Here is a 25,440-nt window from a genome sequence, read left to right as displayed (position 1 = left end):
AATATAATGTTTTAAATACACAAAACTGAATGATGACAACCATATTAAATCATCTCATTTATTAGAGTTTCAGTCAAATGTTATCTATAAAAAACAAAGTCAGGTTAAAACATACTAAAACATTTTCATGACCTACATTTGTACATTTTCATTGTAATATAAACTGTAAAGCTCAGTGGAAAGCTTATTAATTGTATGCAATTACATATGAGTAACAAAGATATATGCTTTAACATTTACGATAAACAATAAATTATTTCTATGAACAAAGGTGAACTTACCAATGGTAAGATTTTGGATTTTGAATTAAAAAAAAAAACAATTATGACACAGAACAAGTATCATTTGACAGAATCCGTGAGAATGTGTAAATGTTCATTGTTAAAATTCCGTTTGTTCCAAAAGACTCAGCTGGCTTGTCTGCAACACAAATAACAAAAAGGTTTTTACCAAATTATCATAAGATATTCTCATATTCTCAAAACATAAGCATTGTTGCATTTTGATGATCATTTTATAAAATAAATAAATAATTGTTAAAATGTATTTAAAATGTTTAATTTCAAAGAAAGGAAAAAGGTGTAAGAGCTACTACTTTTTTTTTTCGTACAACTAGTAAGTGCAAAATAAATAGTGAAATCAGAGTGAAAACCTCAGATATCAACAGCAGGATATGCCAGTTGTCATATTTTATATAGTATAACAGATAATGTATAGAAAATTAAACTTGTGATATGTTGATGTCATATTTATATAGGGTAAAAATATATAAATATCTAAAAAAAAAAACATAAATAATAGTTATTACTATATTTACTGAATACATGTTTAAATATGTAAATGAGGCAACGTCAATTTATATTTGCACTAAATTGCATACATTTCTAAAAAATAAAACTCGGATGAAGCCAGGTTCAAAATGTTTGATTTTGTTGACATATTAGAGTCAAAGGTTTTTACAAAGGGGATTTAAGATATATATTTATCATTTACCACAATACTGTCAACAGCCTGTAAATAAATACATTTTCACAATTTTTTATGAACAAAATATTGTATAAAATCAGTCTAATCATATAGCTTTGGTGTATGTAAATAGTGCGGAGGTGAAGATTTTTGCCTCAGTACAGGAAAAAAAAAAATCTCATTTTAAGAAAATGGCCTTTAAGGATTGTACTGTAATTGAAATCTGCAGATGCAAATAGACAAAGTGCTACAAAAGCAACACTTAAAAGTGCATTTTGGATGTTTTCTGCAAGTCTGCAGAAATATGAAAAGCCAAAAATCCCAAACTTGACAGATGCATAAAAATAACACGTTTCTGCCTGTAGTGTCTTGCCTTCGTTACTTTCAGATCAAGCCTACAACCTGGTCAAGAACTAAAGATCAGTCTGTCTGATTATGCTCTCAGTGACAAAGCAAGACAGCAACTAGGAACCAAGAAACAGAATTAAAACAAGTTTTCACTAGTTCTTTCTAGCCATAACATGTAACCACAAGACTGTAGTGGAGAACAGAATCTGAGAATCTGCGACTTGACTTGGGACTTGTGAGAAACTGACCGAAAACTTCTAAGTCAAAAACACGAGTCACTGCAGATTATATTCTCTTATTAATGGCATAAACTAGTATTTTTTTTATTCATTATATGGACCTGCAGGTTTCTGCCAAAATGACAACTTGAGGGTTAAAAAACTAGAATTGCCCTATTGTAAAATTAAATTAAACATGTATTACAAACTATTGATCTTTCGTTTACATTTATTTTACAGTTCAGTTGTATTACAGTTATCATTTATAACTGTTTTAGGCATACTACTATTACCTACTACTACTATATCATCAATATATTCTATTCTAATGTATATTCTAAGCTTGGCTATTTCTAAAAAATAATACAAAGGTTTAAATTGTCATGAGACCTCTACTCTTTCAGCACTGGTCTTTCACAGATTTGAAAACTGGTCTTTCTAGATTTGAAAAACACTCCATAAATGGGTGTGAAAAGCTGTGGAAAAGTGGGAGTGAAGAGGGTGGAAAGAGAGAGGAGAAATCAACCAATAAAACAGACCTACAATGCAATGAGCAGAGAGAAAAAAAAGAAAAAGATGAAACAACAACAACGAAGACTGCATATACACTACCAGTCAAATGTTTTTGCACAGTAAGATTTTATATGTTTTTTTAAAGTCTACTCACCAAACCTGCTTTTATTTGATCCAAAATTTTGCTTTGATCACAGGAATAAATTGCATTTCAAAATATATTAAAATAGAAAGCAGTTATTTTAAACAGTAAAAATATTTCACAATATTACTGTTTTTGCTTTATTTTGGATCAAACAAATGCAGGCTTGGTGTGCAAAAAATCTTACTGTCCAAAAACTTTTGACCAGTAGTGTATATATATTTTTATAGACGAAAGAAATCGCTCTAAAAAATGAAAATATGACCACTTTTCCCTTAATAATACACATAATGAGTGCTATTGCTTTTTTCACTGATGTGCAACCTGTACATATATGTTAACATTTTAAAAAATATGCGTTTTAGGGTTTCACGACCCTTTAAGACTTGGACTCCAACTCAAAGACTTGAGACTTGACTTGGACTTTAGGGACTTGTAAACATGTCTGAGCAGAATACACTCAACCGTATGATTTGGTAATTTAGCAGTGCAATTAAAATCAAAGCTTGCTTATCTAGTGGGTGTGAAGAAAAAGCTTATAAAATATTATATATTATATACATTTACATATGCCTATTTCTATTGATGTTTTGCAAAAATGCATTGGGTTATGGTAAATTTGAAATGATTAAATTGAATGTTATTAATTTTTAATTATTGAATTATTCAATTCAATAAGCTGATGTACTTTAACTGATGTAAACTGGCCCTGTGAATTTTTCAAAAAAATGTAAACACTCACCTGAAATAAACACAGGAAACTGGTAAAATGAATATATTTTGTACATTTAAATATAACTATTTTTAACTATGTTTTGCAAAAAAATGTATTGGGTTACTGTAATTTGTAAGTTAATAAATTAAATGTTATTCATAGTACTTCAACTGTGGACTTCGCACAAAAATCTCAACTCTTACCTGTAATAAACACAGGAAACCGAAAAGAGGCGTTTTGGATCTGGAGTCGAGTCAAACAGAAGAGGTAGTCAGGTCGTTCCCGTGACATGACATCACAGTCATGATAGGGCAAGACCTCGACTATGCCAGCTTTCTGACAGCAATCAATAAACTGCCGTTTCTTACTTGCTTCAGAACTAGACCTGTTGAGACGATAAGAGGAAAGTGAGATTTTATGCCAACAACTGAGTAAGCAAACACTAACTAACCACAGCTTGTATAAACACAATGGGGATTAGTCCTTGAAGGCCCACACATCCAGTGGTGGGAAAGGATTTTTGATACCTTGCATTTTCCCGAAGCCTGCGACTGTCTCTGTAGTGCAGAAACCATTTCCATTTCCCTTGCTTGTCTAACTCCTCCAGGATCCCAACAACTTTTTTCATGTCGTCTTAATATAAACGTGACAAAATAATTCCAATGAAAATGTCATTATTGATAAGTCCATCTCCAGTAAAACAACATGCATAATTTGTGTAGCAACTTGATCAGTACCTAGAGTGAGCCTGTCGAGAGCCAATTCATCACATACTATAAAGCCTCCCTTGGCAAAAAGCTCTTGGTGAGTGAGGTTCACCACGTCATCGGGGCGGTCGATGCCAGCAAACAGGACGCTGGCCGACTTCTTCAATTCCAGCAAATGAGGTACCTGGTTAAAAATAATAATATTCAGGAGTCAACCTTAATTAATTCAACTTAATTTTGAATTTAACATCTAGATTGTTATTAGACCTAAATTATGATGTTTTTTGATGTACAAATGCGGATAACATAAGTGGAGCTCAGAGAAAAGTACAAAATAATAAAAAAGGAAGTTCATGACCCCCTTTAACAAAGTTTTGTATTTCACTCTTTCACTTACCTCACATATGTGGTCTGCAATGTCCTCATTCCTCAGTATAATGAGCAGAGGGGATTGATCATCACCATTGAGGTCAAACTCGTCTGGTTTAACCGGTATGTGGCCATCAATCTCCAAAAGGTTCTACAAAGCATAGAAATTCCCATGAAAATCTTTCTTCACTGTTTTGGACCACTTCTAATGCATTTACTTTCTCACCTTGGTTTCCTCAAAGAAGGTATCTGCTGATGTGACAAGGATATAGAACCTGTACTTAATCTTAGACACTTGTCTCACAATAGTCTTCAGATTTTCACGAGGACTGTCGAAAACGTCTTTCTTGATGCGCCCACGAAGTCCAGGATAACAGCCAATGCTCTCTCGATTAAACTTTGTCTTTCTCGTCTCAGTTGGAAGAGGCAGAGTCTTCCCACTGCAGACATCGTTCATCATGGACTTGTATGCCACAGCACATTGCTCTGTTATTTTAGATATCCCAGAGAACTCAACCTCATTGCCTTTTTCACAGAAAAGTCTTTGGGGATGTGGTTTACAGGTTCTAGGTTTTTCTCTCGTCTCTTTCCTGTCGGACATGTCCACTTTAATTTTAAAGTCGGTGAGTGGTGATTGTGCTTTACCAAGTTCAGTGGAACTCTCTACTTCACTGAGATTTGAAAACCGAGCAGTCACGGGACAGGTAACCAGGTCAGGATTTGACCTACTGTGTGATGTGGTACCGACAGAGCTCTTAGTTTCTTTGAGAACCCGAGTAATGTTTTCAGAGAAGATGAGGTACTCAAGATTAATTGCAGACCGGGTCACGTCAGGCTTATTTTGCTTTTCTTGCCAGTCATTAAAAGAGTCTTCAAATCCTTTAGTCAAACTACTTGTATCGAAAGATGGTTTCATGGTGGGAGAATTATTGAATGTAACACGGTTTCCTTTCCTGTCCAAAATAGTGACAATGGATGAGGGTGGAATGTCGAATTTGTTATCCTTCTCACTCGCATCTAATAGCTGACTGCAAGACGCTTCCCTTCTGAAATACCTGCGCCAGTCAAACTGCTGCTTGCTTGGCTTATCATGTGGAAGTGAATTAACGGTGACCGAGCTAGTTGGCTTTGTTTGATACGTTTCAAAGTATGATGTTTTTTGGATGCTCTCGGAAGAGTCTCGATCATCCCACTCAGCATTTTGGCAGAAGGCATCAGGGAATTTCCTTTTTCTAGACTTCTTTTTTGAACTTCGGTCTACTTCTGTATTATAGTCCGCAGTACAAGTAACCTTTATTGGGTATTTGATAGATTTATAACTAGCGGTAGATAGCGGTTCTGATTTATAACTCTTTTCTGCCCACCAATAGTCATCTGTCTCTTTCTGTGCATGCTTTATGTGCTTGTAGGAATACTCCTGTTCAGATGTGATGTACTTAGAACAACCGGGTTGATCATTGTCCCCAGCACCAGAGTCGTTTTTGCATTGGTACAATTGGTGATCAACGGATTCCTCTGTTTGGTAATCATGCCACTGTATATCTTCATCAGATCTGTGGTAATATCCATGCAAATCATCTCTGTAATAGAGTTCAGAATCATTTTGTGCTTCACCCTCAATGAAGTCAGGGGCGTCATCTTCCATTTGTTGAGAGGTCAGACAGAGTTTGTGCCTTAACAGAGAAGTATCCTCACTGGGTAAATGCTTGGTAGTTATTGCAGATTTATTTTTAAAATCTATTGTGCCAGGGTATTTGTTTCTGTTCCACCTTAGGTCATCATTGTGGATTTCTTCATAATGTCTTGTCAAGTCAGATAATGGCTTTGGGGAAGAAACAGGTGGTTGAGGGTTTACAGGACTTTTAGGTGCAAACATGTCAGAGCGATCAGTGTTGTCTGGGTAGTACAGATCCCTATTCAAATCTTCTTCCCTGAATGCTTTGTTTACTTCTGGATAACTTAGAATTTCATCTTGAGTGGGAGTAGAGCACATGCTGTATACGTCTGCTTCTGAGGGTTTTTTGATTGTCAAAGCTTGAGGAGCAACTGCTTCATTACAAGAATCAGTCTTGCTATTTGGGGGTGATGCACAAATTTTGAGGGATAGGAAGTCTTGGTATGTTTCGATTACTTGATCTTTAGAAGTACCTTGACTTTGGGTTTCATTCCCATCAACAAACGCATCATCCTCACTAGCAACTTCAAATGCATCGTGTTGGCTTAAATCTCTTTCGTCATCTTTTTCTGAATGACTAATATATATTTTGGTGGGTTCAACGGTACTTGTTGGTTTTGACTCATCGTGACCAACGTCGAGAGCTTCTTGTTGGACCACTATACTCTGCTCAACAGTCCTGGTTTCACTCTCATCATGCATTACATCACAAGTATCATTATTAGCAGCTGGGATGTGTTTCTCTTGAACAGACATGAGCTTGTCTTCGCCTGGGCATGAATCTTTGCTGGATTCTCCAAGTGTATCTTCTTTAAGGTTTGCCTCCTCTGGTGTCTGAGGTTGTTTTTCACTCTTCTGCATCTTCATGTCATGGTCATCATCAATGAAGGCAGATGATTTGTCAGTGGAGCCGTTTTGCTCATCAACTTCTAGCTGTACCTTGGTTTCAGAATCTGCATCACTGAATTCCATATCAACACTGTTTATATCATCTTCCAGAACCAAAGTGAAATCATCTAGATGTTCCTCCAATTCTGTAGATGTCTCATGTTCAGTATCACTGGCAAACAGGTGTGCCTCTTCATTTGACTTAATCTCATTTTCTTGCATTATTTCCTCACCTAAGTAACCTTTTCTCGCTTCCACAGGCTCTTTAGTGCCATTACCTTCAACCTCATGGGATAGTGATGCATTAACCACATTTGATTGAACTTTCAGATCAAGCTCTTCTTTTGCATTAGAGAAGTCATTACACTCTTCAATGCTATCCTCTTCTGATATAGCATCTTTCAACTCATCAGCCATATTTAGGTGGTCTTCTAAATCTTGCACAGGCTTAAGATCTTCATTTGCATTAGAAGTCTCATTAAGCTCTTCAACTCTTGCCTCGTCTGAGGAAATATCACTCAGCCAGTCAACATGGTCAACTAGACTTGTGTCAGGTTTAGGTTCTTCTGTTGCAGTAGAAGTCTCATTGTGCTCTTCAATGTTAGTCTCATGTGATGAAGCGTCTTTTGGCTTATCAACCATGTTTGTATGATTTGTCAGATCTAGTGAATGTTTAAGATCTTCCTTTGCATGAGCAGTCTCTTTACGCTCTGCAGTACTAGTCTGATCTTGGCTAGGCATTTCGGAGATCATGTCTTCTTCAACATTTCCATCTTCCATAATCGTCAGACATCCATCCTGACCACCTTCATCTGATACGACTTTACTCTCTTCAGCTACAAATAAACTCTCTTCCTGCACCAAAACGGTTGCTCCAGTTTTAAGTTCTGAAGTCTTGTCAACATTTCCATCAACCACAGCTTCTGGGCACCCATCTTTCTTTGCTTCAAAAATCTGTTTACTTTCTGCACTGTCAGACACATTCTCCTTTTGCAGTGCTGCATGTGGTACATTCCCAGTTTCATTCTTTAAACCCAGATCAAAACTTTTCCTACCCAAAATCAGACGTTGTGGTTTTGAGAATGCTGATGGTTTTATGGGACTAAGTATTTGATGGAAAACACCAATTTTGGGGGTACCAGAAGTGGCCATGCTGGTGGACACTTTAATATTTGTAACATTTCTAACCTTCGGTTGAAGGATTCGAACGCCTATTCTCATATTTGATGCTTTCTCACACAACTTGTTGTATGCACTGTTTTTTTCCAAGAGCTGTGAATATGAACAGTCAGTGGTGACGTCATTTTCATCAGTGTCATTGTCATTGTCATTGTCAGGTACTGCACTTTCCACTGTTACATCCACAGCAGATCTATAATTCTGTAACGGAAATTAAAATATGCAAATAAATCAACATTAAAATCGCACACACACCTAAATTCAGTAAAATTTTAATGGTGTAGGATATAATACATTACCATCAAAGCTGTAACTTTTGGATTGGAGGAGTGACTTGTCCGAGAAGATGAACCCTTTGGTGTCATTTCCTGCTTATGAGTTGACTTTTCACCAGGTTGTGAAACACCATCTTTTCTTTTGCTCTGATATGAGACTGATTGAAGACTAACAGGCTCATCATTTTTCACAGAAAGATCCAAAACCTCTGATGAAGCAAGCACAGGCTTGGCCGAGTCTGCTTTCTGGCTCAAATCAACATTGAGCAATGACACAGCATTCTGAATAGCGTTTATGTCCAAATTAACCATTTCAACCTCCTTCTCCTTTGGAAGCGCATTACAGTTTTCAAGGTGAAATAGTCTGGAGGTGGCTTTACTATAGAAAAGACCAATCCACATGTGAAAAATGAGATGGACATCCTCATAGGTGTCTTCAATGTTGAAGTTCCACTTCCTGCCAATTTTAAGAAAGAGAAAAAGAATTTCAGAGCCCGTTTGGAATGTCTATTTATGGGTTATGATGACTCAAAAAATTACCATTAAAACTGCTAAACCATGTTAAACTCACATTCGCTCCACAAAAACTGTTACAGAGGGTGCAAACCACATCTTTGGCATATTTTACGCATGTGGCATTTTTGTATCTTGCAAACTCAAGACATGTGTTGTTCTGTAATATTCTACATTGATGTTGCAAATTCCACTGATTTGTCACCACCTGGATAAAAATGTTATCTGGCCAAATTAGAGAAATTGTAAATGTAAAGACTTGTAATAGTCTTGATAGATAAAACTTGATAGTAATAGTTTGCATTATGTCATAGTTTTCCAACAAAATGTTGTATATACATATTATATAAACATAAATGACATAATAGCTGTATAATTTCTAGTTTGAATGAAAATGTTGGAAAGATGGTGTGACTGGACCAGCAGACAAAAAAAAAGAAAAAAAAGAGAAAAATAATAACTAAAAGCCATAATGTTTTGATATTTGTCTTGTGTGAATAGCTTGTTGGCCACAAATTAACAAAAACAATATAATTTCACTACAATAATCATAATTAATCCTTAGCCAAAATTTAGAGGCAACAAGCAGTACTTACCCATGAAGTGCTCGTGTGACAGTTTTGTCTTTACTGTCATTGGTGAACTTGCTGTCAAATTTAAAATCATATGGTTCTTTCCAGATCCTCATCACTTTAATAATTCCCTCCTTTTCGATTATGTTTCTGTTGCGTAAAATTCTTGATCTCCTTGATTTTGTTTGGATCTCTGTCAATGGCTTATCTGAAGAAATCAAATGCTTCCATTCTGCTTTGCCCCCTTCCTCTTGATGACTTGAGGCTACAGCATCTTTGGGCAAGTTCAGGTGAACCCCAGTTTTCAATGACAGAGGCGATTCTATATTTCCAGATGGGGAAGAAGAAACCTTGGGAGATGGACCTGACAAACCTGACAGCGGAGAGGTTGGCTGTGAGTAAGAATGTTCTTTTGATATTTCCAAAATCAGTTCCCCAGTCACTAAAAGACCTTCTGGGAAAGGGGACCTGGGGGGCAATTTAAATCTGGTGGATGGATAACGAAGAAGAGCATGAAGGACTGACTCCGGGGAGCCGCTAGCCTTCACTCCATCAAGGGCCTCCTGGCCAGCTTTGGCTTCTAAATTCGTTAACATTTTATCGTTACTTGCACCAAGGGCCAAGTCAGCCAGTAAACTCAAAGCATCTGAGGGTAGAGATTCACCCTTGCTCAGTCTCTCTGCACTGGCTTTGCCATCAGTGCTAACTCTTCTCCTTCCCACCCTATCCCCAATAAGCGAAGATATGAGCTGCTGGTCAGCATGTTTAGCTATTTCAAAAGGTGCTGATGTGTCAAAATTGAGGGACCCTGTAAGAAATAGACAAAAACAAAGACAAAGCATAAAATAGCAGTAGAAGAAGTGCATAATCATGCAGACAAGCAATAGAGTAAGTAGTAGTAAAGTGGCCTTAAGAAGCAGAAGAACATGCACATGGAAGACAGACAGATTGAGAGGGAAAACATGGGGCCAATTTTAAGACACCAGCATAATCATGACTCAATATCAAACCAGTCTAATTTAGTGACTACTGAAGAGAAGGAAACGTAATCACAATGGATTGAAACTGTTTGCAAATACACAAAGAACACTTTTTGAACACTTTCCTATTCTTGGTGTGTAAACTAATAATTTTCTTACCATTTTCTTTTGACGCCTTGTGAATAAGACCTCTCCAAGACACAGGTTGTTTTGTCAACTCCACATTTTTCATTGGCGTAGACTGTGCCTTATCATTCATGGGTTGTGAAACTTTGTCTTTCAGCTCATTACTGGCAGTATCACACTTGAGATCAATGCTGGTACCCAACTTTTCTTTTTTTGACTTTGGCTCTGTGTTATCCGGCTCAGCTTTTGCACTGTCACCAGGGGAAGGAGATTTCTGCCTCTTTCCCCTTCTGAGCACCGTCTTTAATTTGCTTATAGATATAGCACTGTACACATCATGTTTTGTTTTCTTCTTGGTTTTGTCAGGAGAGGATACTTTTGGGTCAGAGTGCACTGGAACACTGGAAGTTGCATCTGCTTGAACAGCAACAGGATGATCTTTGTTATTTTGTTGGACACCTACAGCCCCGTTTGTTGTAGACTTTTCTGGACATAAATCCTGACTTTTTTCACTGTCTGATGGATGGGTTTTGTGAAGTTTTCTCAATATCCTTAATGCTGACAAGAGAGCACTTGGCATGTCTTTCGAAGCACTGTCTGAGTCTTCTTCATCATTGAACAGTCGATCTTTAAGGGCCAATTCTTCCTTACCCTTCGAGGGAGATTCTCCTTTATTTTCCACTATTTCTTTGGATTTGTTCTCCACAGGAGAAATCGTTTCCGCATTTGTGTCAATGCTCACCTCAACATGCTTTTTCTCCTTCTTTGCAGATTCTACATTAACATCTGAACCATGCGGGACAAAGACTCTACCACAGTTTGTGATTATGGTCTTTAGACCATATCGTTCCCTCAAATTAAATCCCTCCATCTTCCTCTTGGGTGTACTAGACAAGATTTGTTTTGTTTCATTGTGCTCTACATTTACTGTAGTCTCCTCATCATTCTTTACTGCATCTGATCTCAAAGAACGTTTCAGATTGGCATTGGTATTCCACAATCTTTTACGCCTCGGAAGAGAGCGCCAATCTCTTTTTGTAGGACTTATCTCACTTTTTATAGTTTGATCATCTATAGTTTCAGTTGTCACACTTATTAAAGGGTCTTGTGCTTGTCTGGCTTTACGCAGTTTTCGATTCCCACCTCTTTGTCTGCGTCCCTTGCCCCTACGAGTTGAATGAGGTTTTTGATTGATGTCATCAGCATGCACAGCTTCTGTCTTAATCTGGTTTTTTGTAGGGTCATCGGGAGGATTCTCTGGCAAAACGACAGGCAAACTTGAAGTTGGTAAAACAATCTTTTTTTGAACTTCTTTTTTATTCTGCATGGTTTTCCAATGACCTTTGCACTTCCTACCTCTACGCCTTGAAAGGGATCTCCGATTTACTTTCTTATCAGGATCAGGCTTTGTTTTTTCAGTATGTGTATTATCCTCCATCCCCTCACTTGCAGCAGTAGCACCTTCTTCTGTTGATTTGATTAATGCTGTACTCCTAGTTTGGATGGGAGTCTTTTTTGTAGATAAATCTACACCAATTCCATCAGCATCTCTTTGAGATGTTTTCTCAGCATCAGTCTCAATACTTACACAATTCTCTTTAGGGACATCACCCAATTTGGGTGACACTGTGGAAGTTGGATACTCCGACACACTGTCAGCTACTGCAACTACAGCTGTTCCCAGTTTTCCAAGCCTTTCTGCCAAAGCAGGTTGAGGCTGCTCTGTTGAAGAAGGCTGGAGCTCATCTTTTTGTCCCTCAACTGTTTCTGCTGTCCTGTCAGAGGCATCAGTGATGGCCTCTGATTGCTTTGTCATCTCCATTGCAGTCTGTGGCACCTCCTCAGGTGATGATATACAGTAATAGACATCATCGTCATGATCATCACTACGCTGTTGTCGACCAGAGGTGAGTAACTCCAATGCGCTCCCTACTGAAATTGTAAAGCCACAAGGCTCTTCAAAATAGGATTTCAATCGAGTGCCAGCCTCCTTCGACCATTTAGGCGATATCAGGGTAAAACCACCAGGCACATCATATTGATCTGGAAACATACTGGCTTCCCTGGTGGGAACATCCAATAGCCCAGGGTGAAAGAGAGTGCCATAGTCTTGCAAATGCTTCTCTAAAGAAATCTGAGAGGGCCCCTGCTGGTTTGGAGGACATTTTTCCATTTCCGTTTCGGCATAGTTGAGTGCTGGGATGACTTGCATTATTTCTGTTGATACCTTGGTATTTTGCAGGTCAGTCTTGGCATCTAAACATAAAAACACACAAAAGATGTGTTAATAGGATGTGAAAGACATGCTAAATAAAAGCTGCATAAAGTACACAGGTGTAAAAATCTAAGAAATCAATTTATTCTCCTTGTTACCTCTTGGGACAGTTCTTGAGTCTGGGAAAATAAACATGCCTTGAAGTGATGCTGTCTTACCTAGCTTTGCATCTAGAAATAAAGAAAATGTATGTTATCAATCTCATGAAGCATTGCAAATAAAATCAAATTGAAAAAGTTGGAAAAATAACATTGTTAATTAGCGGTTCAAGCATGTAGCACTGAAACCCTATTGTAACTGTTAGAATGGGCAAGGATCAGCAATCTGATCCCGTCTGATCATGCAGACCAAACCGTAAGTCGTAGAGACTTGAAACTTGGAGTACTCACACCGCCAACAATGTCACCAAGGCTCACCCCAATCAACCTGACAGGGGCACTACAGTGACCAAAACTACGAAATCGCTCATAACTCCTAAACTGTCAGTCGAAGGCTTAAAGGGATGGTTTGGAGTAGATTTGACTTCATTGCTATGCACTCCGAAGCCCATGTAAATACCCCATCCAAAGTTTTGAGGGAGATATCAGAGTTTTTTGAATGGAAAATTTTGAATACATCCGTCAATGGTACATGTGATGTAACTCGTAAATTGCACCATTAAACGTGCACGTAATCTTACCAAACTTCTACAGTAGTGTAAATAGGGTATGTACTCACAAAACGCTGCATCGGAAACTTTGTAAGTCCACCATGAGTGTTTTAAAAACAACTTTCACCCGATCCCTACTAGTCTCAAAAACTACAAATGGCGACACATCGACGTCACTTCCCTGGTTTGGGAAAAGCACGTAAAAGACCACCTAATACGTTGACATGCACACAGACATAGTAGGTGGACTTTTACGTGCTTAGCAACCATTTGTGCTATCAACATGAAAGCACTGAGCACAGTCTGGGTCCAAAGTGCCACTATAAGGACATTTGCATATAAAAACACATGGCCAACACTGGCCGATTAGACAGGGCGGCTATTAGACAAGATTAACAGAGGCCAAACAGAACGATCAAATGATAGAACTCCTCATTCCGGACAACTTTGCCTCTAGAACCACTGCAGACAATCAAATCATTTGTTAAATGATTGAGAACATGTAAAAAAAAAAAAAAAAAAAAAAAAAAAAAGCTCAATCTAGAAAAAACATTGCAGTACAATTCTCTGAACTCTCTAGGTCAACAACTGTTTTAATGAAAACAGATCACAGCAGGCGCTATAACAGTCATAAAGATTAAAAAAACAAAATATTTCTCTGGTAAATTACCTAAATTTGCCAAAAATGCTTTTTTGAATCATTGATTTAGGTTGTTACAGGCTTGATAAATAATGTATTTTTTCACATGTGTTTAAATGCCTTAAAGCACTTGAATGGTAATCACTGCTTGCAGCTATATTCTACAGTTGTTTTTTTAAGTATAGAGAACATTTATAATCTGTGTATTGCTCATAATCAGAGAAAAAACAAATACACATTTAGGATTTGGGGTAATATACTGTAGTTTTTCATTTTTAGTAACTGACAAAAACAGCTGCATTAACAAAAGCAAACATCAAAGATTAACAACCTCTGAGCTCACGTTAGGTCTTTTATTATTATTATTTTTTTTTAAATTACTGGTATTAAAAATAATTTACTCCATGAAGAAAATGAGTGGGACTGGAGCAACATCTCACCTTCATAAGAGAAGAGGTGCGAAGAGTGTAACAGTATAAGGAACCCAGAATCTTCCAGTGGGATAACAAGAGCCTGGTGAATGGAAAAGATAATAAAACAAGATTTGCTCAGAGATTTATGCAGTGTTTTTATCCAGTTATTACAAATATTCTCCTCTTTTGAAATTTTACCATGTCTTTTTCTTTCAGCTCTTGAGCTATCTGAGCAAGGTCATTTTTCGCCTTAGAGGAGACAACATCATACAAGTTGAAACATTTGCCACCTATGCAAACTGTGGGAAGATGGAGAAAAACTAATTACAAAACGTTGCCCAAGAGCTCATTTACAGTTTTAGCACCAATATGGGCGATACTGTCAATTACCAAAATAAAATGTTAAACACACCTTCGCCCACAATGCAAGTTTCAAAGATTTCACGCGGCAAGGTCCTCTTCAGATCAGACACACCAATTGCATGGTCAATTTGAACTGTCTTTGGGCTGAAATTACAGTTTTCATTTCAATCTCACATCGTATAAGTAAATATTGCAGTTTATCTGAAAAATCTACTCTTGATTCTTGGGCAGCTTTATCAATATTTATCAATAATGGTTTATAGAGTTAAAAGGTAATGTTTCCTTCAACAAAACCTACAGTTTTGCAGGGAACCAGGCTCCGCTCGATGACTGAAGACCAACATCATAGACAGCAGATTCAATCTTGAACTGGCCACTCCATGGTTGGTAAAAAAACACTACAATACAAGATTCAGCTTGAAACACCATGTTGGTAATTCCATACTCTCAATGGAACATTTAAAATACACTAAATATTATTCAAAATTAGTTCAAAACTCTTTACAATAAATGCAAGAAAGACAATGGACAAGATTGTAAACAAAACAACTTTGCTTTTTGCCATATTTGCAATTTCACCACAAAAACAGGAAAGAACATGCAAAATAATCTATAATTCTTACCTGTTTTGTCTTGGCTTGAAAAGAAACAGTAAAGAAAAAAATCTTTAGTTGTCAAAATCATTATCATTTGTAAATAAGTAATGTTTCTCTTACGATAAATATATCTATATATAAAAACTGCTAAACCTTTTTTTTTCCAACTCTGTCGTGGTGCTCATCTTCCCATATGAGAATGCCACAATGGCAAACGGACAAGCATGTCTTGGACATTTTTCTATTTCACTGCTTCCATCACTGAGTTCATACAAGTAGTACTGCAAGACAAAGCAACTTTGTTAGATATACAGTTTGATACTATGGAAGGAAGGAAGGAAGGATGGAAGGAAACTGTTTCTTTTGAAAGCTTTATCACCTGTGTTCGCTCATAGGCCAAGAAAGAACTAGTAGTTGAAGACACAGCACCAAGCTGATCTGATATGTGGCAGTCATAGCCAGCTGTTGGAGGCGTAAAATTCTGGGTGTAGTTGTCTGTAACCTCTTTCACTCTCCCCTGATGTTTAAATATATAAGACAACAAATGTTTGCAATTGGTTCACAAAGTAACAAAATGTGGGTGGAAGAATTACAAGTTTCCATCAACTTGCATACCTTGGTCAGCTTCAAAAGGACTATGTAGCCAGTCTTGCCAGTGTACCAGCGCTTCAGGTCAAGGCAGTCCGAGTATTTTGAGATATAGACACCTAATTTAAGAGTAAATATCAGAAATATAATGTGATGATAATCACCTCAACCAAGGACAGAAAACAACTCCACAACAGAAAGCTGTATTTAACACACATTTCAGATTTTCACAAGCTAAAACATATATAGTTCAAAGAGCTTTGATGGTGTTCAACATGCCACGGAATCAAAACTGTGAAAAATTATCTCTGAAAGAAGTCTTTATGTTACAACTACTGTCTGAACATAAAAGCAAACAACCAAACATATGTTACTTCGGGAGGCGTAACTCCAAAATTCTGATGAAGTGTTTTTCATCTCCAACACAGGCAATTAACGGACCGTCGAAAACTGGAAAAACTAGTTCTTCAGCATTTTGTTGATGAGAAAAAAGCTGCACAAGGAGTTCTTAGGAAGGTCTGTTTGCCTTGACATGTTAAACTACAGCCAACAAGTTTAACCTTCAGTACTGGAAAATTATTAAACCAGCGAGTCCTAGTCTTGCATAGCCAGGCTTTTAATAGAAAACATGAAATCTGGTCCAGATTGCAGTCAATAATAATTCATATAATATACTGTAATTTATTGAACAAAGTAGAAGTTCTACTAACTAATAGCTAGTGAACTTAGCTCAAGCAAAGCCAAAGATTTACCGAAACTACTTTAGGAAAACTACAGCAAAGACGTCTTTAACAAATACTGTAGTATCTTTTCCAGGCTGGTTAACAAAAACGTGTATGCCCTTACACCCAGTTCTTGATGTTCTAGTTTACCTCAGATGGTTAGAGAACAGACTGTGGGCGCTGATAGTGATCTTTAGAGCTGTCACTAAACAAACCTTGACAATAAACCAACATTTCTGAAGTTTACCAAATTCACAGTCATTTTCAAACTTTGAAATCTAAACTTTATCTTATCCTCCCACTGATTATTCACTGGATCTGAAAATATTTCTCCATAAAAGGACATGGATATGATAGCAACTTACAGTCAGTATCACATGAAGTTTACTCTTACTTGGTTGCACAACTTTTGTAGAATATCGAGTCTTTCCCCTCACAGGAAACCAAAGTGGCTCTAACCACATGGACTAAGCACAACTTACAAGCTACATCAAACTTAAAAATAGAAGAGAAATGAAATATTGAACAACCATTAACATCTGATATAATCTGACTCAAAATATGTGCTGAATTTGACCATATGGTTAAACAAATGGCCTATTTGTCTTCACGAACCTGCCTTAAGTAATAATATTTTGTTTTGTTTTTCATTTCGTGAGATTGTTTATTATTAGTAGTAGTAGTGCTGGATGACCAGTGTTGGGGAGTAACTACTTACATGTAATGGAATTATATAATTTAACAACAAAATGATTGTAACCTTAATCTGTTACTGAGGGGGAAAATGTGTAATTAAATTACAGTTTCTTATGAAAATGTTAATGATGACAATGTCTTACATCTGAATATTTTCACACACATCCAGACTTGATTGATTTCTATACAAAATTGCATTGACTGCTCTGAAATATGACACCAAAGCTTCAGGAGTTTAGGACACTTATTCTAAAACATTTGCTATTTGGGTTTATGTATATATGCTTTATTTTTTAAGATTAGCAAAGATTTTATTTCAAAAACACTATCATAGCTATTCAAGTATATCTAAACAGTATTTAACCTCAGAACGATCTCTAAGTTAAAAGAGGTGCTAAAGTCTGATTTTGTGGTGGCTGTGCTTGAAAATTAAATAATCTTAATTTAAGTGATGAAGGATTTTGTAAGTCTGAGAGTAATCTGTGTTTTATTGTTAACCCTGCCAGTTTAGAAAAATGTAGAAATTTAGATTTAGAAAAGTAATCAAATGTAATCAGTTACATTACTTTAAAAAAATGTTATTACATTTTAAATAGGGCATCTTGTAATCTGTAACCTGTAACCAACACTGTGGATGACCCATATTCAGTTTTTCTTGCTCACCAAACACCCAGACATTGCTTTTAAATCTCCTTGTACAATAGAACATTTATTACAAACTACTTAATAATTATGTTCTCATCTTCAAGCTATGATACTCCCACCATGTGACTGATGATATGCGATTCCTTTGCTTGAAATGGGTCTCATTTCTCCATGGTAGGATACAGTCCTCCACCAGTAGTTTATAACACCCTGGAGTCTCAAGCAAATTTGAGAGGGGCTTCAAATGCTTAATTTAGACTGCAGAAAACACTTAAGAATCTAGGCTACTTGATCTCATACACTAATGAGAAGACCAGTGAGAAGGCAAACCTTCACTTTCTCTTTCTATAGGTTAATAGAAACTCTTACATAGCATACTTTCACTTTTCCTTTTACTTTCCATATGTAGAAGAACCTATGATGAGACTGGAAATATGCAGTTCTCTTGACCAACCCTGTGAAAACTAACTGTCACATACTATTTTTTAGTATATGGTGTTTATTTACATTGTTTGAGGCAGAGTTATTTAGTTGCAATGCAACTTAGTTGCAACTCAGCTACAACACTATATATAAAAAGAAACTCAGGCAGGATTTATCAACATTTAATTTACTAAAATGTGCCAAAGGAAAACATGCCAGTAATAATTGCTGACAATAGCACCTGCCAAACAAGTATGAAGGTTTCAGATCATCCTCTTGGCTGATCCTGTTGCAGTCACATGTGAAATATTATCTCGTGCATGCAAGCAAACACACAAGGCAGTTAGGCAGAAACGATCACCAAATAACGCTAGCTTGCTTTACCTTTTGAGGAGTCTCCAAGAGTAGTGCATTTTGCTTGTCCAACTAACAAGCCTGTTTCCCCAATTTTCTTTGCCTGTGGGAAAACAAATGTTGCAGTAATGGGTTTGACGTTTCCGAAAAGAAGAAATCAGGCTGATTCAATAAACTCCACTAATGTTGTATTTCTGTACCCTGTTTGCGTCACCAAGCAGCAGGAAGCCAAACGACTCTTCAAGTTCCTGTTCAGAATATCCTTTTTCCCGTTTCTCGGAACAAAAGGCAGCATACTGTTGCAAGGAGACATTTATTAAAACATGACGCAAATCTGCAGAATGTACAGTATGAGGAACACGTACATAAAACTTACCCGTTTTTGCAAAGTGCCATTGTTGATCAAATGGGCAGAGTTGTATGTGAAACATTCTTTTGATTCCTCATACAAATAGTTGTTGCGAAGTGGAGCAAGAATGCTTTCGTTAAAGGTTACTGAGCCTGGATGCACAGGCTCCAGAAGACCTGTTAAGACAGGACACATGTTTGAGTTATTCTACTTCACAATCTTCCAAAACATTCCTTATTTCCAATAACAAAACATAATGGACGGTTTTCTAGGTCACATTCTGGAACTGTAACCAGAGCATGTTGTAAAAGTCATCTCAAGGACATTTTGAGATAAATGTTCAGTAAAAGCACTCTGGTAGAGAGCCATTTTGTGAACAGTTTCATGAACTGGCTAAACAACTTTAAAACATTAAAGAAAGCAGAGTTGCACAATTCTCATGCTAAAAAAAACACGTTGTTCTTCATGTAAAGTAGCCTACTATTGTGCAACACTCTTGTTAGTGTTTCTGCACTAATCTGCCAAATGAAGGATATAACATAACCAGAATGTCAGACAACAACTCATCTAACTATACAAAAAAATGAAACGCAGCCTAATGTCTTCTGTACATGTGGACTTCCAACTTCCAACTTTCCTAGATAGTTCAGCTTAAGATTGTAGATTTTTAACTGGTTAATGGTTAGATCATCTTAAACCAGCAACAAGCTAGCTATCAGCTGGTCATACCAGTTTAAGGTGGTCAAGCTGGTTTTTGAAACATCTATCAACCAAGCGAGAACTAGTAAATGATCATCTTAGACTAGCTAAAAAAACAACACAATACAATAACAAAAAAATGAAAGCAAAATAAAATTTATATTGCAACTTGAGTTTGTCATCAAAGACTCAATTCTAAAAACCCAACATTTATTTACATAATAAATGTGACCCTGGACCACAAAACCAGTCTTACGTAGCATGGGTATATTTGTAGCAATAGCCAAAAATACATTGTTCATTGTGTCAAAATTATCCATTTTCCTTTTATGCCAGAAATCATTAGGATATTTTGTAAATGTCCTACTGTAAATATATCAAAACTTAACTTTTGATTAGTAATATGCATTGCTAAGAACTTCATTTGAACAAGTTTAAAGGCGAGATCCCCACATTTTTATTTCACCCTGATTCCAAATTTTCAAATAGTTATATCTCAGCCAAATAAAGCACAAATCTCAATTTAAAAATAAATTACCCTTACGACTGGTTTTGTGGTCTAGAGTCACACACACACACACACACACACACACACACACACACACACACACACACACACATATATATATGGAATGAGGTACATAACATTACTGACTGTACAAGCCATAATCTACATTTAGACATTTCAAAAAACACTGAAAATAAAGATGGAAATAAGTAGACTTTTATAATGTACATCATGCAGAAAGATCTAGAAAGCACTGATGGACCAAAGTACAAGAGAGGACTGAAAACGTGATTATAATCGACCCTTATTCAAATTAATCCAAAAGCTTGGAGCAAAGGTAAGGTATCACGTGTAGATTTACCAGGCCAATGCTAACTGAACTGCAGAACTGGTTTAGAGTTAAGAGCAACCAACCAAACTAGTACTAGTGTCTTCTTTCTTCAACCAAAATAGGATAGTCGTTTAAAACTCTATATAAACTAACTATATTTGAAATACCTTTTGCTGAAACTCACGGATTATTAACCAGTTTCGTTAACAGCACAAAAAAATAGGTGTGGAACGAATCTCTGAAATATATATAACGTTAAATGTATAAACAAATACATATGACATTTAAGCACAAAACGAATTATACAAACGCCATTGATGTCAAAACAGAAACTAAACATCTCAACGAGGCCACTAACCCCAGTCACCTTCTGTTGATCGAGTAATCTCATTCTCCATGAAGACAAGGCATAGATCCCAGGTTTTCGCTTTGCACTCGATATATTAGATATTTCTAATCCTCGACGGTTTACGACATTCCACTCAAACGAATAAAAAGCTACCGCCCTCTCCGTAAAATAGTCATGAAGTGTTTATTTGAAGCTGTAAGAACAATTATTATGCTCGACGACTGGTCTCTCAAGCTGAACTGCGTTTTGAAGGACTTGAATTGTACTGTGTGACTGTGTGTTGCAACCAGGAAGCGAATCCACATAAAGACAGCAAAAGGTTGGGCTGTGAGAACGAACGGCTGCCAGCGAAGCGGTCTGAAGGACTGTTTTGAACGGAATTCGAATTCTCACTGGGATTCGAATTCGTTCGACAGCACGCGCTGCCTACTCGAGGGACGCTGCTGTTTCCAAAAGAGGGTAGCTTGCGCGACCAAAAGCGAAACGAAAAAGAAACAGAAAGTCAGAAGTTAGCGTCCATCTTGCGTCCTGCATGCAGTTCCATTTGGCGTCGCTAGCAGTCGCAGCCCAGGAATATTGAAACGACCCCATTTAAAGCAAATTATACGCTGATTTAGTTCTGAATGTCAATTTAGTAATTCAGAGGGAAGTCGTATATGGATATATATCGATAGCGAGTAGACACCAGTAGCCTAAATTTAACAAACATCCGTCGTTGCGCTGAAAAAGCCTCATGTACTCTTCCGGCCTTTAGGCGGAGCTATTCAGTTTTCTGCATTGCTGAACTTCAGTCTCACGCCTGAAAAGAACATCGATTTTTTTTTTTTTTATGAAAAGAACATCAAGTCCTGGACGAAATGTTCACTGTGAATTAGAGCAAAACAATGCTGTTTTTGTCCTGCTTTGCCTGACGATCTTTGATCGGGCAAACCCAAATTGGTTTAAATCATATGGAAAATATTTAAGCAGACTTTCTAAATTATACTTTAAAGTAGGACTAGATATATTAATATAGGATGATAAAAAACATATACATTTATTAAGAATCATTATTACTGGACTGGAGGAATTTTTAGACAAAACCATGTTGAAATTGTAAGAATCAAATATGATAAACGTTATTTGTACACCTCTCAATCATTGGATTTTATGTTTTGCCCCACAATGTTAATGACAGAGATTTGATCATAAAACTAAGCATTTAAATATCATCTAAGACATATTATTGGGAGATAATGACTGATATTTGATGCATTTTACACTACTAGTCAAACGTTTATGAAGATTTTTAATGTTTTTTAGTAATTCTTTTCTGCTCACCAAGCCTGCATTTATTTGATCCAAAATACAGCAAAAGCTGTAATATTGTGAAATATTTTCACTATTTAAAATAACTGCTTTATTTTTCAATATGTTTGAATATGTTAATTATTCCTGTGATCAAAGCAAAATTTTTAGCATCATTACTCCAGTCTTTAGTCACATGATCTTCTAGAAATCACTCTAAAATGCTGGTTTGCTGTTCAAGAAACTGTTATTATTATTTTTATCAATATTTAAAACTCAGGATTTTTTTGAGGAATAGAAAGAGCCAAAAGTCAGCATTTATCTGAAATAAAAAGCTTTTGTGACATTATACACTATATAAAGACATTCAAAACCTTATTGTTCAAAAAACATTTGACTGGTAGTGTACCTGATATTTTTGCTCTTTTGGTTCTGAATCCTGCCTTTTTTGAATCAATTGCACTTAAAGTGCATATTGCAGGTTAAAAAAAAATTCGAGATAAACATATATTCGTGAATGAAAATACTATACGAACCGTTAATGCACTATTTGAAAATATTTTACAAGACCTAAGGGCACAAATTTAGAAGACAAAGTGACGGTTTCCTTGACCGCTCTCAAAAACAACTTTTTTTTCCACACCGCGTCATATGACGTCACGAGAGGGAGTCGTTCGCCAAGCTCTGTTGCTATTCAGTAGGAGCAGTCGTGAGTTAGTGTGTTTTCAGTAGTTATTTTTAATTTCAATTGATCATCGTCATGGTAAATTATTGTGTTTATGGAGGCTGCACAAACTCCAGCCTGTCAGGACATCGTGTCCACGGCTTTACTTACAATAAAAAGAACGGTGCTATCTTCCGTATATGGGTGCGTTTGTGCGGATGAAGTGACTGGCCTATACTAATGCATCTGCTTCGAAAAACGCGTTCACTTTACACTGGAGGATTATCATCCCGGCGATATGATGCAGTTCAACATGAGATGCTGAAGCAAGAACCAAGTGAGGCTCAGAGCCGGTGCAGTTCCTTCGGTGTACACAGCAGCTTCATCGGGTCCGCTGTCAGACTGTGGTTCGTCCGAAGCCATCAGAGATGCAGCTCGACGAAAACGTGAACTGCACCGTAAGTTTGTTTTTCTTCTCATAACTTCTCCTAAATACCAAATCCGTGAACATATTTATTTAAATAATGAGACAACGAGATGTGTAAAAGTTTTTGTAAAGCACCGTAGCTAGCTTGTAAGCATTAGCAATATCATTTTAAGAACCGTGTAAAAACGGTAGGAAAAGGCATTACTGGTCAGTTACCCTCAGTTTGTTAATATTATAATCATCAAGTCTAGTTACAGCTTGGTCACATTGTTTGCACAGCTAATTTGTAATTTATTGTCATGTGTTGTGTTTATAGGGCTTTGGGAGACATTGCAAGACATGAGGCTGTGTGAAGATCTGAAGCAGTGGAGCCAGCTGTTATTAACCACCTCTAAAATAACACATTAGTGTGATACCCACACTGAAATATTTTTCTTTCAGTAGTATATGTTTTGTACATCTACATGTATATATTAACAGTTGCAATGTTGTGTTTTAAGTTGGGTATTAACAGTACTATGAAATAATATTTATGATTTATTGCTGTATAAATGAAACTGAATTGAATTAGCCCCAAATGCAGATCTGCTTGATATATATGTTGTACACTTCATATAAAAAATGTATACAGTAAGACAATTTGTGATTGTGATTATTTTTTATTGTTTGTCACCAAAATGGGGCCATTCAAAACCTTTATAAAGTAATCCTTCCTCTGTAAACTGTCTAATAGCTGACACAACACATGCAGGTAAGGGCTTCCTGATGAATACCAGCAGACAACTTGACTGTATGCTGTCAATATTAATTGTCTTATACCAATGGCATCAAAAAGTTTTACTGTACATGTATTTGTCACCTAAATATAGTCGAACTGTAATTGAGATTAAATTTTACTGTTTATTTGTACGTACAAGTATTTAGCTCAGAGTAATAAATTATCTACCATAAACTTACTCATGTCGGCTGGCCTGGAGATGCATTTAAGCTGTATGTAGAACCTATTTTGATTTCAGACAGCAAGCCTCAAAGCCTGGGTGCAGAGTCAGAGACAGCACATCAAGTTTGGGGGTATTTCCCATACAAGCATATAATAAAACAAAAAGGTGTTTATCTCTCTCTCTCGCGCGCGCGCGCGGTAATAAAAACCCGCTATATCACGTAACTTTTGCGTCGGATATTAATGAGTATGACACGCTTGATCAACGATCATTCGTTTGTGTTACTGGTAAGTAGAATTCAATACTTTTAGATTACAAATGCTATGATTTTGCCCGATTAGATATCGTCAGCTAACACTGATCTCTCACAGACACCTGCCCTGTTCTCCTCACACCACAACTTAATTTGTCTCCTCTGATCGTTGTTCTGTTTAATCCTGGCATGTCCCTGCTCTCTTGGCCACATAGCATGCTCGTATTTGTGTGTGTGGTTCGTCATACAAGTGTAAATAAACATTTTAAATGTTCTCTGCGTCCGAACAGTCATTGCGATCCATTGTTTTCCTATGGTTTACATTGACCGCTCTCCCTCTCGTTACGTCACTACCGGTTTGCCAGTTTTTCAGATGCGGAAGTAAAATTCTCTCACAAAAACGTCTCTAGAAGCCTTAATAGCGTATTTTGAAGTATATTTTAAAGAAAATCTGGTTCCTACATTATTTTTCTATTCATTAATTCACCGGAGTCTCTAACCTGCAATATGCACTTTAACATTTAATGTTGACAATTTTTTATTAATAGAAATTGATACTTTTATTTAGCAAGGATGCTTTAAATTGATCAAAAGTGATTATGAAGACATTTATAATGCTACAAAAGATTTTTATTTCAGATAAATGCTGTTCTTCTGAATTTTGAAAATCTACTCAGAAGTTTTCAACATAATAATAATAAATGTTTTTTGAGCAGCAAATCAGAATATTAGAATGATTTCTGACTGGACTGGAGTAATAATGCTAAAATCACAGGAATAAATTACATTTTAAAATATATTCAAATAGAAAAAAAAAATTAACAGTAAAAATGTTACTGTTTTTGAGCAAAAGAGACTTCTTTAAAAACATTAAAAATTGTACTGTTCAAAAAATTGACTGGCAGTCTATGTAAACTGTTTTAAAAATCTCATATAGATCACAGGCTATAAGAATTTCATTTGACTTTCTGGCTATATAAATATCAGAAAGAGCAATAAATGTGTAAATGTGATTTACTTGCACAAATACACTCTAAAGGGTAAGTTTGATAATGTCAATATAAAGAAACAGATTCCATTCA

The 25,440-nt window shown here is 36.5% G+C and overlaps 1 protein-coding gene across 1 annotated transcript; it reads right to left on the bottom strand.

Annotated features, from left to right (window-relative positions):
* Positions 1-44: 44 nt before the first annotated feature.
* tasor2 (transcription activation suppressor family member 2) lies at positions 45-21,000 on the bottom strand. The gene is made up of 25 exons (XM_073818993.1): positions 20,805-21,000; positions 18,927-19,075; positions 18,751-18,846; positions 18,581-18,653; positions 15,738-15,829; positions 15,502-15,639; positions 15,276-15,403; positions 15,150-15,163; positions 14,825-14,924; positions 14,576-14,670; positions 14,362-14,462; positions 14,191-14,263; positions 12,560-12,631; positions 11,543-12,442; positions 10,220-11,443; positions 9,105-9,888; positions 8,020-8,452; positions 6,611-7,921; positions 6,127-6,571; positions 4,205-6,090; positions 4,007-4,129; positions 3,640-3,793; positions 3,430-3,535; positions 3,106-3,287; positions 45-420 (listed from the first exon to the last, which is right to left on the bottom strand). Exons 1-25 carry the CDS (start codon positions 20,833-20,835, stop codon positions 323-325), a joined length of 8,808 nt encoding a protein of 2,935 aa, XP_073675094.1. The 5' UTR covers positions 20,836-21,000; the 3' UTR covers positions 45-322.
* Positions 21,001-25,440: the final 4,440 nt, after the last annotated feature.

Source organism: Garra rufa, chromosome 15 (genome assembly GCF_049309525.1).
Source record: "Garra rufa chromosome 15, GarRuf1.0, whole genome shotgun sequence".
NCBI lineage: Eukaryota > Metazoa > Chordata > Actinopteri > Cypriniformes > Cyprinidae > Garra > Garra rufa.
This window is presented reverse-complemented; position numbering and strand designations above follow the sequence as displayed.